Below are 16,164 nucleotides of genomic sequence, written 5' to 3' on the forward strand. Positions count from 1 at the left end.
ACTGTCAGGAGTGAATTGTGTAGACACTTCATGCTTAAAACAAACATTAGCAGTCTTGCTGAACATAATAATGAAGCAGGAGGTGTCAGCCCAGAAAGGAGAAAGCACGCTGTCATTATACACTATAAGAGGATGGGCAGTTTCCTGCCAGACAGTTTTATCTGGCCCTTGGGAACACTGAGCAGTCTGGAGGGCAAAGAGAGGTGTTGCTGTGGTTGTGTATGAATTTGGGGGATGTGAGGAGAAGATGTGCAGAATGGTGCACTTCAGCTCCAGATCCCTGTTGAGATGTTCAGATGCAGCACTATGCAAATGCAGCTGTGCTGGTCCAACACTGGATGGGCAATAAAAGCAGCCAGAGCACTCAAAGTTGACCACTCGTGCACATCGGGTCAGTGTGGAGACTTTCGCCTTTAAAGCACATGTGGCACAGTGAAGCATAAAGAGATAAGGAATGGGCGATGTGTCTGCAAGCAGCTGTATAGCTGGAGGCAAGGCACATACCTACCTGAGGATGGGTAATGGCAAAACCGGGCATTGTGGAGGAGGCCTTGGCTGGCCAGACCGAGGGGCGTCTGCAGCTCTATCAGCAGTGCTGCGCTGTACATTGTACTGTACACGGGGGGGAGGAGGAACAGCAGGTGGACACGGGGAAGATAGTGACCAAAAGTCTCTCCCCTCCTAAAGAGAGAAGGATTTAAAAGAAAACAGAAGAACACCAAAGAAGCGGATTCTGCATTTATCATCACAGGGGTAAAGCCAGACTCTAATTAAGTGCATGACATAACTGTGCTGTAATATCAAGGTTTTGCCCTGTGATTTCAAAACAAGCTGCACTTGCACAATCCAGAAAGAAAAAAGCTCTACAGATTAGAAAGGCTAAGCTCTGCTCTCACTTACATTAGTATATACCCACAGTTACTCAGCTCAAAAGACTTACAGATTGGAATGTGATACAAGGAGTTTCATTTCCTTAGACAGTTCCCTCACTACATCGGCCAAGCCTCCTTCTCACCGCAGTTTCCAATCACAGCCCAGCACTCTGCTTTGATTACACACTCGTCCTGAGACCACAGAAAGCCTCCCTCGGTCTGATCTACAGTTGATGTATATTAATATATCACCAGCAAATTCACTCTACAGCTGCTGAGGATCTAGTTTAAATACCACTGAATACTTAAGGCTTGATTCTGTTAATCAGTACAGCTTCACTGATCCTAGAAGAGTTACTTATATTTCCCCACCACTCCAAAGGGGAGAAAACCCAGAGCACAGTTTTTTAAATGGCACGTTCATTAAAAACACCTATAAGAGTGCATGCTCTCATTTACCCTACTGTAAATTCATTTCGCTGTACTCACTGGAGGTACTCAGGATTTAGAGGGGAACAGCAGAAGGCAAAAACTAAGCCAAATTTCTCTTTGAAGCTATTGCTTTTCCTAAACCAGATACCAAGAGGACAGGATTGACACCAATCTCTGCTATTCCAGACTTCCAATCCACAGCCCTACCGATGAAAAAAATACATATTCGCAAGCGCTTAGGAAGCGTATGCACCAGTGAGAGTACAAAAGCATTACACTGCTGTGAACACGAGCCATATTCAGCAGAAATCAGCAGCTGTTAGGACCACGGAGCCTGTCACTGCTTTTATAGTTTGGGTGGAGAAGAAGCAGGATTCAAGCACTTACTGCTCATAACGCAAGTCGCATATTGCCTTGATCTTTTTGTTCCCCCCCCTTCTCCCCCCCCCCCGCCCCCGGCTGTTCAGGGCCACTCTTTAAACAGAAAGAAGTCATTAACCAAACTTTCTTATTTTATGCCCTGAAAGTTGGCTAACGACGAAGCAGCTTTATTATTTCTACTTAAGAGCTTGAAATTTCGATCGGCAAGTCAGAGACACTTCTAAGAAGAAGACAGATCTGTCCGGGAAGAAGGACAGGCCGGCAAAGGGAGAAACCCCAAAGATGCCCGGGGACGGGGGATCATCCCTATCCCCACCGCCCCCCGTGGCCCGGCAGACAAACGTCGGCCCCATCCCCGGCCAAACCCTTGCTTGGCTGCAGAAGATGCTCCCCGAGAGCCCCGCCAGACAGCTCCTTACGTAAGGCACAAACCACTGACATCATCCCTCCCGCCGGCATCGCCGCGGCGCCCACCGACCCGACCCGCGCCCGCCCGGCACGGCACACGGCCCCTTCCCATCCTGCCGCCGGCGCTCCCTTCGCACCGGCTCCGGCCCCAAACTTTGCACGGCGGGTTACCGGGGGGCGGTCGCCCCGGGCCGGTGCGGGCTGGGCTGCGGTGCGCCCCATCCCGCGGTACTTACGCACTGCCTCCTGCTTGGGGTCGAGGCCGCGCACAGCCCCCTGGAGACCGGCGATGCGGCCGTGCAGCGCCCGGACGCGGCGGTGAGTGCTCTGGATGTCAGCCTCGACCTCCTGGAAGAGGGTGCAGGCGTGCCGGGCCACGTCGGAGAGCTGCCGGAGGATCCGTGACAGGGCCACGTTGCTGACCGAGCAGAGGTCCAGCACCATCAGCACCGCAGCCGCCTCCCTCTCCCCGCCGCCGGCCGCCTCCGCGCCCTCGCCCGCTGTGCCCGGCTCCTCCGGCGGCGGGTCCCGCGGCGGCGGCGGAGGTTCCGCGCCCCAGCTCTCCTCCAGCACGGAGGCGGCGGGCTGTCGCCGGCACAGCCGCTGCGGCTCCACGGTCCGCTTGGCGAAGGGCATGGCCGAGCCCTCGGCCGGGGCTCTCCCGGTCTCCCGCGGGCACTGGCGAGGATCGCTGCCCTCCTCTTCCTCCTCCTCCTCCTCCTCGCCGCCGCCGCCGCTCCTTGCCCCGCCGCCGTCACTCGCGGGCGGCCGCCGGCGGGCGGCTCATCGCCTCGCTCCCTCCCTGCGCGGGGCTCCTGGGCTGCGGAGCGGCCGCCGCGCCGCCGAGCATCCGCCGCTGCTGCCGCCGCTGCCGCCGCGGGGAGCCGGGGCGCATCCGCGCCGCCTCGCTCGCTCGTTCGCTCTCTCGCTCGCACGCCGTCCCGCTCCGGCGGCGGGTGTGAAGGGGCGGCCCGAAAACCCGGAGAGAGGAATCCCGCGGCCGCGAGGAGGAGCGAGCCGCCGAGCCTCCCGCCCGGGAGAGCGGCGGGGCGGGGGCGGGGGCCGGTGCCGGGGACCGGGGCGGTGCCGAGCGGCTGCTGCCGCGGGGAGGCGCTGCAGGGCCCGGCGGGCCGGGCCGGGCCGCGCCGCACCGGCCGGGGAGCCGCGGCCCAGGTGCGCGGGCTGCGGGGAGGCTCCGGCAGCCCCCGTCAGGCGGGGGCCGCTGCTCCGGGAAGACCGCGGCCCGTCCGGGGCGACTCGTTTCCTCTGCGCCCCTCGCCCCAGCCTGTCTCCCCTCCGGCGGGGAGCACTGCTCAGGTGCGAAGAAGAAGGAAAAGATGCCGAGAGGGGCAAAAGGAGAACCCAAGTCAGCAAGGCCCGACCGCGGCGGGAGGCTGGTGTCTGCCCACTGGTGGCACCTCTCGGGGCGCCGCGGAGGGTATGAGACCCCCCCAAGGACAAGTGGATGCACTTGGGCACCCGGCTTCTGAGGAGGTGTCCGGGAAAACTGGATTCCAGTCAGAGGAGGAGCACTGTTTCTGGCACAAGACAGCTGAGCTTGCTTACATACACTCGTGAAAGTTGAACATGCGTAATGAGCAGGCATGAAATCTGAATGTAAACTGTAAATTTTTGGTGGTAAATACGCAGAGCAGCTATCACAGAAAGAGCTACCGTAAAAGGAGAGCTGAGTGGCTGCAAATGCAGGCATTCCACAGCTAGGAAACATTAGCTTAAGTTTGCCCACTCGACCTTAACTTGTCATCCTTGCACACGTGTGTTGCGATACAGCCTGTCATTACCTGACCACATACGGGCAGCTTTCAATTACCTCTGGTCAAATAATCTGAGTTGCAGATATCTGCGCCAGAGAGAGCGTTGCCACCTGCCCAGTGGTACGTGCACCCCGGGCTCTGCGGACACAACGACCTGCTCCTGGGACGAGCTTAGATCCAGAGGGCGGACAAGGTTCCTTTTGCAGGGCGCGAAGTCTGAGCTGATAAGCTTTGCTGGCCCCCCTTTGGCACGGACAGTTCATGTGCCTTCACGCTGTGCTTCTGGGAAGGGGAACACACCACCACGCAGAGTTAGCACGGGTCTGTAGCTCAAGTTTCTAACTGAGCTTGAAATGGGCAGCCACAGCCCTGTGCCTGGAGGGGGAGGAGGGCACGGAGCCTGCCCCTGCCTGCCCCAGTCTCAGCACCACCTCCCCACGCTTCCTGGGGTCCTGAAGTTCCAGTGTGACCCAGTGGGAGTGGGCAGGGATCTGAGAGCTGTTGCAGACCCCAGAGCAGTGCTCAAGCAGTGCGAACAAGATTTCTTGGACCCAAGTGGAGCCGCTGTTAAAACCACTGGAGTATTTGTACCCTGTACTCCAGTTTTTTCCACAGCAGGAGGCTTTTAGCCCTGGTAGTGGAGCATGGGCTGTACTGCTCTTCCCACCTGTGGGAATCATGGCACGTTATTTATAAGCCACTGAAAGGTATTTTAATGTTTCACCTGAGATTCATAAATGGGAGGGGTGGTTAAGCTTTAATGCTCCAGAAAGAGCAGCAGCCATCCAAAGTGGTGTGGGCTCACAAGAAAAGGACCACAGGAATCAAACCTGTTGGAAACAGCATTATAGCACTCGCCAGGCAGGGGCAGGAGCTACCTGTGAGGAAAGGTAGCTCTTTCTGCCTCTCTCATCCTGCTTCTCTCTCAGGCACCCCAGTGAGGCACTGAATTGGGCCATTCATAACAGGTAAAAGCTGCAAGAGGCAGGATTCAAGACCGCGCCTTCCCACAGCCTCCACGTTGCATGTAATGTCTCACCAGCTCAGGTGGGACAGGAGCTGTGCAGCTTTCTTCCTTCCCTTGAAAACAATGCCTTGGTTCCTGCAGTATATCCCTGCTCATCCTCAGCAAAGTGACCAGAAGCCAGCACTTGCTCTTCCTTTACTTTCCCAGTCTATTATTACTACTCTGTATTACTGTTGGTTCCATGGTCTCTGTCCCAGGCTTGGAAAGGTACAGCTCACCTTAGGGACACTACTAGTCCCATGGGAATTGTATGACTTCTGTATGCTGCAGCATAAGATGCACACAGTGCCAAAGCCATACATGAGTGAACTTGTTTAAAGGATACAGGTCCTGCCAAGCCTGTGCATCTGTACCATAGGGAGCATATCTTCATTTTGGAGGTCTCGTTGTGTTTCCATCCTTCCCTCTATAAGTGTGGATGTTGCCATTTTTCTTATTTTTTTCACTGCAAACAGAACAGATTCCATACACAGCTCGGGCGTGAGGTGTCGGCACTTTCCACCAGGCGGGTGGCGATGACATCTCAGTTTCCTTTGGTCAGAATACAGTTCCTATCATTGCAGGCGCTGGGGGTCAGGTAACGCCTTGCCCTAGTTGTGCACGTACTATATGTTTTCCATCAGTAATCCTGGGTGGTGCAAATCCAAATTCAGCAGCTTCTCGGCTGCCCCTGGGATTGCTCTTGGTATATCTGCTCAGCAGCAGATGCAGTGAGTGGGGAGCAGTCCCAAAGGTTAACATCAGCCTCACAGGATGGGTCTCTGGAGGTGCTCTCTGCAGCCAAAGGAGAGGAAAAAAACCCCTTCCATGTGGGGTTTTGAATGCTTAACTTTGGGCCTCAGCTCTGAAGTACCCCTCAGAGGGGCCTGTCCCTCTGCACTGACTACAGGGGCAGCCCAGGGAGGACAGCTTCCCTGAGCTGAAGTTAAACCTCAAGAGTATTCCCTGGGGTATTAATTTGTGAACACATCAGCCTGGACCAACCTTCTGCATCACTAGATTTCAAGAAGCACATACAGACATCAAAGATTGAGACATGTCAGAAAGAGTGTCAGTCATGAACGGAGATAAGTATGTGAAACAGTTCCTTGTGTATTTATTTACGGCAGGAAACGCCTCCTGTTGGACTATACTGCTTTCTTGCATGTGCATGAGCTGTATTCCCTGTGTTAGTTGCTGTAAGTTTAGGTTGGGATGCTTCTGTGAATGTCATTGGCTTTCACCCACAGCAGTGAAAGGCTGCACGATGGTTTGCTTTAGAAACACATATAATATGGAGGTGGAAGAGCGGGCAAAAAGGGTAAAAGAAAGGTCCTGCTTGATCTCTCAGCTGTGCTGCTGGTAGTAGGCAGGCACCTGGTCATAACCCACAGTAGCTACTGTGCAGCTTCCCATGCCCATGCCACAGCTGTACTCGTCCCTTGGCTTGCAGTTGCTGATGATGTCCTTGCTGAGGTGTGATTTTACAGCGACACCGGCTAGGGAATATTCGTGCTGATGGAGATAGAGGGCAGGACCATTGGCAGATGAGAAGGAATCCGGTTCCCTGCTGCAGTGAGCTAGAGGAAGCAGGGAGGTAGGATTAGGCAATCGCACCCGGTTTGGCAGGGCTGCTCTGGCCTGCTGCAATACGTCTTGTTCTGCAGTGCCAGAAAGGGAGGAGAGGCTGATGAGTGCTGTAGGCTATTGTCATTTCCTCCTCTTTCCATGGCTGTCAGGAGGATGCCTTTAGGCATCATATTAATGAAGTTGTGGCCTTTTGACCATAATGTGGCATCTGTCATCGCTGATGTTAGCCCCCCACTAAGTATATCACTTATTTATTTTCAGCAAAGATGTCACAGGCAGAACATTACCAAACCTGTACCCACTTAGGCTAGCAAACGTATCCTTGTTTGGAAGCTCCCTTCAAGGTTCAGCTGCCATTCTGTACTTAGACCTGACAGTGATGTTCATTGATCACACCAAGGCCATATTAAAGGTAAAAACCCATAAGGCAGGAAAGTAGCACAGTCAGGGCAGTTCACTGTGAGTCTGGACCTGCTCATTTCAGACACTCAGCCCTGCCAGTTTGTTTCAAGAGGAATGTGTTAAGGTCATGTCCAAAACATGGGACATTAGGATCTTAGCTGGGAAATAGTTTTACTGAAGAGGCTCCCTGAGTTTGAATGGCTTTGTTGGGCAAAAGGCTCATATTTCAGCTTTTGACAGTATGTCCTATGTTCCCCAAAACGCTCTTCTGTTTGGGACACAGAAATTATTTTATCCTTCAATATGATCTGGCCTTTGAAGGCAACAGTGCTAACGTACTGAGGCGCACATCTTCTTACTTTTAGTTCCTGCTTCTTTATGACTTTATTGGCACGAACAGCCATACAAGTGTTTACAAAGCATGTGTCTTCTAGGAGCTGCTACATGAATAGTTATGGATAAGTATAGGTATGAACACTCCCTGTTCACCCTTGCCCCCGTGATCTCTCACAATACTCACACATGCACCATTGCTGCCCTTTTGCCATCACCACTAATGCTGTGCAGTCTGAATTTTCTCTTGTCCTCTGGATCTGGGCATTCTTTTTCCTCACTGCTCTCAGCAGAGCTGTTTCCCTTGCACCTCCTGGTGAGGACATGTACAGGCGTTAGAGCAGGGAGCGTTTCTCTGCGTTAATCTCTCTTTCCTGTCCAACTGCATTTCCCTAGGCCCTTGTGTGCTGTCACCATCTTACACTGATCCAGTGTGCTACTGCTCTTTTTGGTGATTGTTAATATTTGTATTACCATAAACCTTTTCACTTTTAAACTATGAACCCACTGGTTTAGTCACTGGTTTAAGTGGGGAAAATGCAGGGCCTGCAGGAGTGCCTGTACCTGCAGCAAAATGAGTAACTAGACTCCACATGGTGCTGCAAATCATACAGTGCAGGCAAAACAGAATTAAAAAACTGCAAGCTAACTCCCTTTCTCCAAACTCTCTTAATTATAGTTGTTATAGAGTTTACTTGTAATCAGAGTAGGGATGACATTTCAAACTGAAGAGGGATTATTAAATTGACACTTCCTTTAAAATGTGCCTGAAGTCAAGGCTGACATGCTAATTGAATTTTATTAGTAAGAAATGTCTGTTTTAATAAGGAAACTTCCTTATCTCTTTAGCAAGTTCATGTTAAGTGCACACCTACTGAATGATTTCCATCAGTACTACCTGGCATTGCTAGTCAGAAGAAACCCTCATTGGAGCATCCCCGTGAACAGCAAATGCTGTAATTTCCTTTGATATCTATATTAGTTTCACATTCATACGTCCTATTGACTGCTAGCATTGGGAGATGTCAAGGAACAAAAGAAGAAACCTGTTTAAATACCGTTATCATTTAAACCTTTAAAAATAATAATGGCTAAGAATCTGCGATATATCAAAGGCCAAATCAAAATTAAGTTGGGAATTGCTGGCAGACCTCAGAGTGCCCCAAAAATCATTAAATGGTTCCAACTGCTCTAATACGGTCTCAAGTTGCATCAGGGGAGGTTTAGATTGGATATGAGGAAAAATTTCTTCACCAAAAGAGTGGTCAGGCATTGGAACAGGCTGCCCAGAGAGGTGGTGGAGTCACCATCCCTGGAAGTGTTCAAAAAATGTGTAGACGTGGCACTTCAGGACATGGTTTAGTAGACATGGTGGTGTTGGGTTGATGGTTGGACTTGGTGATCTTAGAGGTGTTTTCCAACCTTAAAGATTCTACGATTCTTCAGATGGCAGAGCTCTCAAACTGAAGTTGGGCCCTATTTTATATAGGAGAGCTCGGTGGAGGGAAGCGTAGGGCAAAATTGCCAGTGAGCTCAGCTGGAGTGCAGTGAAGCCTGTCTCCAGCCTGCGCAGAGGAGTGCTTAATTGCATCTCTACAGTACCGACTGGGAACGTTCTGCATGACACCAAGTTAACAAAGGTGGTTATACCTTAAGAAACCATGATAAAAGGAGAGGCAGACAAAAATAAACTGTGTCCTTCACAAAGAAATATAATCCACTCAAGGGAAACAGAAGGGAGAAAGAAGATGTTTTACTTCCAGTGTGAGACCCATCCACCCTCTTTGTTGCTCTGACGTCTTAATTACACTTGATTTGATAGCAGTGGGGGTTTAACCTGCACATTGTGGGTATTTTCACTGCTCTCTTTAATTTCACCTGCTGGTATCAGGCGGTTTGTGCACATCAAGCCAAGTCTGTAGTCTTGATTCAGGATTCAGATGACCTCAGCTGACATTTTGCTTGTATCAGGACAGTGGGAGCAATACTAGTGTTGAGAAAGAAAGATTAATTGGGAACAGAAGGTGAAAACCCCATCATCCACAGACGATCATTTGTTCAATATTAACAACATGCGTTTTTACACTTCCCAAAATAATTTGGCACATGCTGATTGCACACCGAACGTGTCCTAACTCTCTATCATACAGTCTAAAAGTGGAATTAATTTCAAGTTGCTGTATTCTGATGTCAGTCCAGCTTGCAGTTCCTGTCACCAAGTCGAGGCCAGTCAAATGTCCCTTCCACCCGTTATGCTCATGACGAGGAGCTGAGGACGGAGCTGCTCAGGGAAAGGCCAGGTCAAGTCAGCATCTCCGCACTTCCCACTGCTTCTCCCAGCGGGGAGGAACTTTGGTTTGGTCGGGTGGGCGGTTCACCTCATCTGTACCTTTCTGTGCTGTGGCATGACCTTATCTCACTTGGCCCTGGATGCTGCTTGTAGAGCCAGGCTCACTGAGCACGCTAGCTTGGCATGTCTGAGAGAGGAGGGAGGTCCACATCGCAGGTTTCCTTGCAGCACGTCACGCCAGCCATGCCCCGGTGGTTTTAGGCAAGCTCCTGCCGTTGGGCTTGCCGACGTGGATTCCAGAGGAGGAAGAGCAAATCAGGCTGGTTTCACCTCTCCAGACTCCTGACGGAGAGTGTGTTACGGTATTTCAAGCTCTGGCCTGTGGTGTCCAAGCCATATTCCAGCTTGGTGTGGCAGGAGTTTAATTTATCAGAAAGCCCATGCTCCAGGGGTCCAAAATAGACAAAAAGGGAGCAAATCAGGTTTGAAGATCACTGGGGCAAGTAAATGCAAAAGCTCATGCTGCCCTGCACGTACTCTTTCCAGCTGTGTGATTTCCAATATGAATAAAAGTTTGTCTGCCAGGAGTAAGTCTTTGATTTTGAAAGAAATCAAAATAACAAAAGATAAATAATTACTTAGTAGGTGGGCTAATTCCTTCTTCCATGTCTTTGTCCACAATGGAGACAAAAAGCATAGCTTTACACTCAGTGGCTTGGCAGTGCTTCCAACCCTCCACCAACTGAAGGGAAAGGCACCCCAAACATTAATATTTTAACTCTTACTGTAAAGCAGCGAAGGCTGGCTTGTACTCTTGAGCAGGCTGAATAGTTCCTCCACGTGGCAGTATCAGTGCTGGAAGCAGAGCCAATGGCCCCTTCATCTGAAATAAATCATTTTTTGGTGGAGACCGCTTGTGGTCTCATCATGGCCAGTCAAATTGGCTTCCTGTTTTGTTTAACTAAGGAGTAATACTTTAAGTGCTCTGAAAATGCACCGTAATAGGAAAAGTCTGACGAAGTGATTAGCGTTTCAAAGGAAAGCAAAGTTTATAGAAACATAATTATTCATCTGCTCTCAAACCAGAAAAATATGGTTGAGAAACTGAAAAGGTATCATCTTTGGGGTTTTAGAGAGATACAGAAACATGTTAAATAATGGAATGTCATTAGAGTCTGCATTTATTTTAAGGATAAACAGAGCTATTACACAGTTGCCCATCTTTATATCTACTCTTTCTGCATTCTGCCTAATGGGCTCTGTTGCTTGTGTAGGGAAAAAAACCCGGCCCTATCCTGTTTACAGTTGAGCTGCAATATACTTAAAATTATTACTTCAGATTTTGTACATTAAGTCTGTCTGCTGGCAAGAGGAAAACCCTCTCATATTATCTAATTATGGCTTTAAGCAGCACTAATGAAGAAGTTGCACAGGCTGGGGCCTGTTCTTTCTTCTCTGGAGGCGTCGACAGCGAGTCTGTGGTTGTGGTCGCACAGAAACGGGGAGGGAGGCCGCGGCTGCCGGGCACAGCAGCGTGCAGAGGGGAGTTTAGCACTCAGGAGCACAAATGCCGAGTCAGGTCCACATGCCCGACGTGGGATTGCAGCCTTGATTCCTGAGGCTGAGACCTCTCCGTCGACAGCTCCTTCCCCCCCTCCGCCCTCGTAGCCTCGGCTGGGGATGTGTCTCGGAGTCGGCCGGGCTGGATCGGGGACGGAGCCCTTCGTGTTTTGGGGAGGTGAGGCGTGCAGCTGTGCCAGCGCAACCGCAGCACGTGCCGACAGGCGTTTGGCTGGCAGCGGGCTGCGAGCCGGGGCGAGGAGCTGCTGCCCAGCTTTGGGAAAGTCTGTCTGGTCAGTGGTAAGACTCAGGTTTGTACCCAATTGAATCAAACGAGCTGCCTATACCGATGTAAAATAAGGCAAGGTGAGTGGAGACTCATGCTAGACAAGCCAGGCTATGCGCTCATAGCAAGGGCTGAAGCACGGCGTCGAGATCAGTGAGCTTGCTAGTTTAGTATCAGCAGTGATTTAGCTGTAAAACCCACTGTAAAAGCCTAACATAAAAGTTACAGCTGAGCAGGTTCCACGCTGCTGTTCCTGACCTGATACAGATTCCAAAGCTGACTAGTTTAGCGTTATCAGTGCTAATTTTGTAAACACTGTTGAAACTGTGGCATGGGCATATACCTCATAAAGAATATGAGTAGTGCAGAGAATAGGATGCCAAGGAAAATCAAAAGAAACTCCACTGATAGCTGGCCTACATGAATTAAAAAAAGACCCAAACTCAGATAGGAGTTAATTGGGATTTTCTTCTATATATCATTAACCTCTGGGATGGAGAATCCAGCAAAGCTGTGATTTATTTACCATAGATGCACTCAAAGGATAGTGCATAACTTAGTGTTCTGGAACTGTGAAAGTTATTTGCAATAATGAATTTTTTAAATTCTTTGGAGAAAAGTAAGTGCATATTCCCTTCCCCCACCAAATTAAAAAAAAAAAAAAAAGAAAAAAAAAGAAAAAAGAAATTGCAGAGTAACATTCAAAGGCTCATTAAAAGCAGCCAGGAAAAATAGATTACGGAGACTTCAAAGACTCACAATACTGGTTAAGAATCAGCTCTCTTTTTCAAAGAAAATGTTATTAGCTAATCCTTGAAATTTGGGTTTTGGCAGATGACACAGTATTTCCTGCAGGTGCAGAAGCAAGAGGGTATTAAAAGAGTTTTGGTAATGCACAAAAACCTTCCTAACTAGACTTACAGTTCCATCTGTTCAAGCCAGCCTGAGTGAACTCCCTGATCCCTCAGACATGTACTGAAAATTAGCAGCATTCCAGGACACCCTAACCTATATGAAACTGTGTATCTCCTTTACTGAGAAAGCAAGTCTGTTAAGGTAATTTCTTTGGGTGTTTTTTGTTGGATTTTTTTTTGGGGGGTGGTGGTTTTTTTAAAAGGAAAAACAACGCCTTTATTACTGCTATTATCAGCAATATCAGGGGAACTAACAGAAAAGCCAATGCAATGCATAGCGGAAACAGTGTCTACACATAGGTTAACAATTGCACTAATAAAACACCATAAGCATGGAAACACCCCTCCTCACCACTTTTCTGCTTACATCAGTTTGGAGATGCTTTGACATATTCTCTCTCTTAAAGGTCGTCTTTACAAAGTCCCTTGTGTGTGTTTTTGTCTGCTTTATCCATGGCTAATCCCCACTCCTCCGTTAGTTTCAAGTCCCCAGTTATCGAAAGACACAAGGCCAGCCACATCTCTCTCAAGTCCTTTGTTAAGCTGAGATCCTTTGGCTTTGATTTAAAACCTGGCTGTCTCACAATGACAATTTTCCCACTGAGACTTTCACCTAAAATTTGGCCCAAAAGATGCCCTAAGCTATGTCTTACTGTTTCCATGGCAACCAATTTCTTCAAGTCAAATAACTGGACTTAAGATGCCCTCAGTAGTTAGCAACCTGAAAAGGAACACGTGAATCAATAAGGAATTATGGAGTAGCAGCAAAATTTGCAAGAAAACTTATTTCCATTTTCTAGCAATCCAAACAGTTGTTCTGTTGCTACTCATTTTCAGACATACTCTGAACATCATTGCTTATAAATTCAATGCAGAGACATTCAGGTGTATGAAATTCAAACTGTGACACAACTGAAGTTCACAACTTGTAGAAAAGAGACCATGGGAGCTCATTAAGTCTATCATTAATGATAGAGACCCATGGCTGTGTACATTAGGAGACATAAATGTTATAGGGACACAGTAAAGCTTACCACTTTACTGGGTACTTTGCACCTGTTCTGAAGAAAGTATTTTGAAGTGTTCTCGAGATCTTCAATATGGTATACAGGCACTTGCATCTGCTTGTAAGAGACAGCTTCTCTTATTACTCACAAGTTCATTCTCTGAAATGTATTTTGTCCCCATACATGGCATCAGATACCCAGTGCTGACGCCTAATATCAGAAAACTTGACAGAATTACAATTGTTAGTACAGCCACGCGTATGTCTACTGCAAAAAAGCCACAAGATATCACATCAAAGAGTTAAACTGGTTCAAAAATGAACATTTGTTTGTCTCAGATCTCAAGTCAGTCTGCAGTGAACAGAGAGGTGAAGAGAGAAAATAGATATTTTGGCCAGGGTGACTTGTGTGTTTTGATTCAGCACCTAGAATCAATAGGTATAATATGTACAATAAATATTTTTAATCAGAGGTCTCTGAACTAGCTGGGAGAGCTGGGACAGGAGGTAGAGTATGGCTGATGACACAAAATGGGATTAATGCAGCATTATTAGACAGGCATCACGAACATTATACAACTATGTGTCAAAAAAACCCCAAACCAAAGGCAAGCACAAAACCCACCCAGGTCCACGCTTAAGCTACTGCACAAGTGTCTTGATTTTCTCTTACTGGCCCCTATTGCTCTGATTTTATTGACATTTACATAGATGTGTCAAAATGCCTGCTGAAAAGTTTAATCTAATATAATACTGTTCAGAGAACAAGAGGGCTCAGGAGATTTAATTATTTTGTTAGAAGAGAGGTTTAAAACAACTTGGGCGTTACAGAATACTTATTGCTCAAAGAAAAATAACCTAGAAGTTAGTAAGTGAAATAAATGTTTCTGGAAATAAAAAGGCTAGGTCTTCAGCGCAGGGCATCTGAGCAGAGCTGTGTAACTTATTATAGTTCTCATTTCCTTTGTATAGATTTATTTCCCTGCGGGTGACAATAAAGCGATGTTGGGTGTACTGCAGGATCACCTCCCTGACACAGACTCTTCCCCGTGGGCCGAGGCCCTTGAGGGCAGGTGGGGTAAGGAGTGGGGAGAAAAATCCCAGGTTGGGGGGTACTCTGACCCTAACATGAGCCTCTTAACTGTGAGTATAAAGGTATGAAAGGCATCTAGAACCCCTGTACTCGCTCTTTACTTAATGTTATGGGTCAGTGAGTTGTTCATCTTGCTAAGACTAAAATTGTGCTCTAAAAATGCCTGTATCTGCCCCTGGTTTATAGAGGCACTGTCTTCCTAGCTTGGACACCTCAGTTACAAATCAGCATCAAGAGTCAGGTGGAATGAATCTGGGCCCCAATATCTCCCTTTTGGAGCAGGATATGCTCACAATATATCTCAACACCTTCTGTATTAGATTAGCAACATCAGGGTTTGCAGTGAACTTCCTCGAGTCTCTTGCTCTTCTCACCCGGAAGGCAGAGAAACAATGACCCCCGGGTGATTTCGAGGCAGGATGAGATATATGGGGGAAAACATCAGAAAAGGAAAGGCCACAGTGAGTTATAAAAGCCACAGTGGTTATAAAGTATCTTACTGACTTTACCCAATCTAAATAGGTAGGAACAGTGAGTAGGATAACAAGTTTACAGGAGGTGGTACTGAATCATCATGGATGATTTTTGCTGCATGGAAACTTTTTTTGAAGGCACTATGACATTTATTCATCGCCTATTATGTTCAAAAAGAAAACACCTCCCTGTTCATCAACTGGAATGGCAGTTCAATTGGATATTCCACCTGTAAGAATGATGTCAACACCCTTATCCCAGGCCATTGTACTTGAAGTATTGGCTAAGAGTTTTGTGTAGATTTCTCCATGGCTGCTGTAGTGTCTGCTACCAATTTTAGTTTCCAAATGATCTGTGCTTATTGCTACTTTAATAAAAACTTTTTGCTTACTTAGGAATATTTACTTTATTGCACCTATCTTGACAGCAGTCCTGGCTGGACAGGCAAATAAAAATGTTCTGAGTATCTGAATAAGAGCCAAGAGCACTCCCTCTGGTTCTTTACAGTGTGTCCCATGCTACCCACACTAGGCTCCCTTCGGTGCACGGGCAATGATGTTGCAGTGAGGCTGTTGACCGGAGGATGTGTCAGGACACTGTTCAGATGAGTGATGTGGGGACCCTGAATATTTAGGACCATACTAGTTTTGGAATTGTATCTAATCTCCTATTCAAAAAGAAGCTTTGATAATCAATCAAGAGGAAGGAGAAGCACGAGGAAAGAAGTACATTTTTCAACCTTGTTCCTACAACTTTACCTACATTTGCTACTATTTTAACATTTGTCACAATACTGAAAATCTTACCACAGGCAAAATGTCTCAACAATATTGTTGTTTCCACTTCAAAACTAGATGCAGAATTCCAGCCCTGTGAGTCTGCCTTGACAAGCATACAACACTGAACATTGTAAAGTAAAATCAAGTGAAGTGGCAATTCAGAAAAATCCATGTACAGAACACATTAAAAATTCACTGCAACATCACTGATCAAGTATAAGGTCTTAGGTTACATGAAATGAGTTACTAAAGCACAAATTGTTCTTGAGAGCTACTTATCTTGCTCTCCATAATTAATTTAATACCTTAGATGAGGAGAATAAAGGTTAAGGCTTACTCTCCAGTGGCGGTCACTGTTGAAGAATAGCCTCTAATTTTCCTTCTACGGAAGTTCAAATACATCCTAAAAACGTCAGGAATAATCCATACAGCTCCTGCGAAATGTATTGGAATTTGATTGGAGCAGTTCACATGAACTGTCAAAGTGAATCCTATGTAAAGAGAAAGTGTGTGGACTATAGGAAGTAAATTATCAGGTAATTAACACTCTGTATACATAACAA

The 16,164-nt window shown here is 47.7% G+C and overlaps 1 protein-coding gene across 1 annotated transcript in view; it reads right to left on the bottom strand.

Moving 5' to 3' along the window:
• The window catches only part of NHS (NHS actin remodeling regulator), a 267,222-nt gene extending 264,087 nt beyond the window's left edge, over positions 1-3,135 (bottom strand). Inside the window, exon 1 of the mRNA XM_075775826.1 lies at positions 2,330-3,135. Coding sequence (XP_075631941.1) covers positions 2,330-2,729 — 400 coding nt within the window. The 5' untranslated portion in view covers positions 2,730-3,135. The remainder of the gene's footprint in view (positions 1-2,329) is intronic.
• Between the last annotated feature and the right edge of the window lie 13,029 nt (positions 3,136-16,164).

The sequence above is a fragment of the Balearica regulorum genome, chromosome 1 (assembly GCF_011004875.1).
Source record: "Balearica regulorum gibbericeps isolate bBalReg1 chromosome 1, bBalReg1.pri, whole genome shotgun sequence".
NCBI lineage: Eukaryota > Metazoa > Chordata > Aves > Gruiformes > Gruidae > Balearica > Balearica regulorum.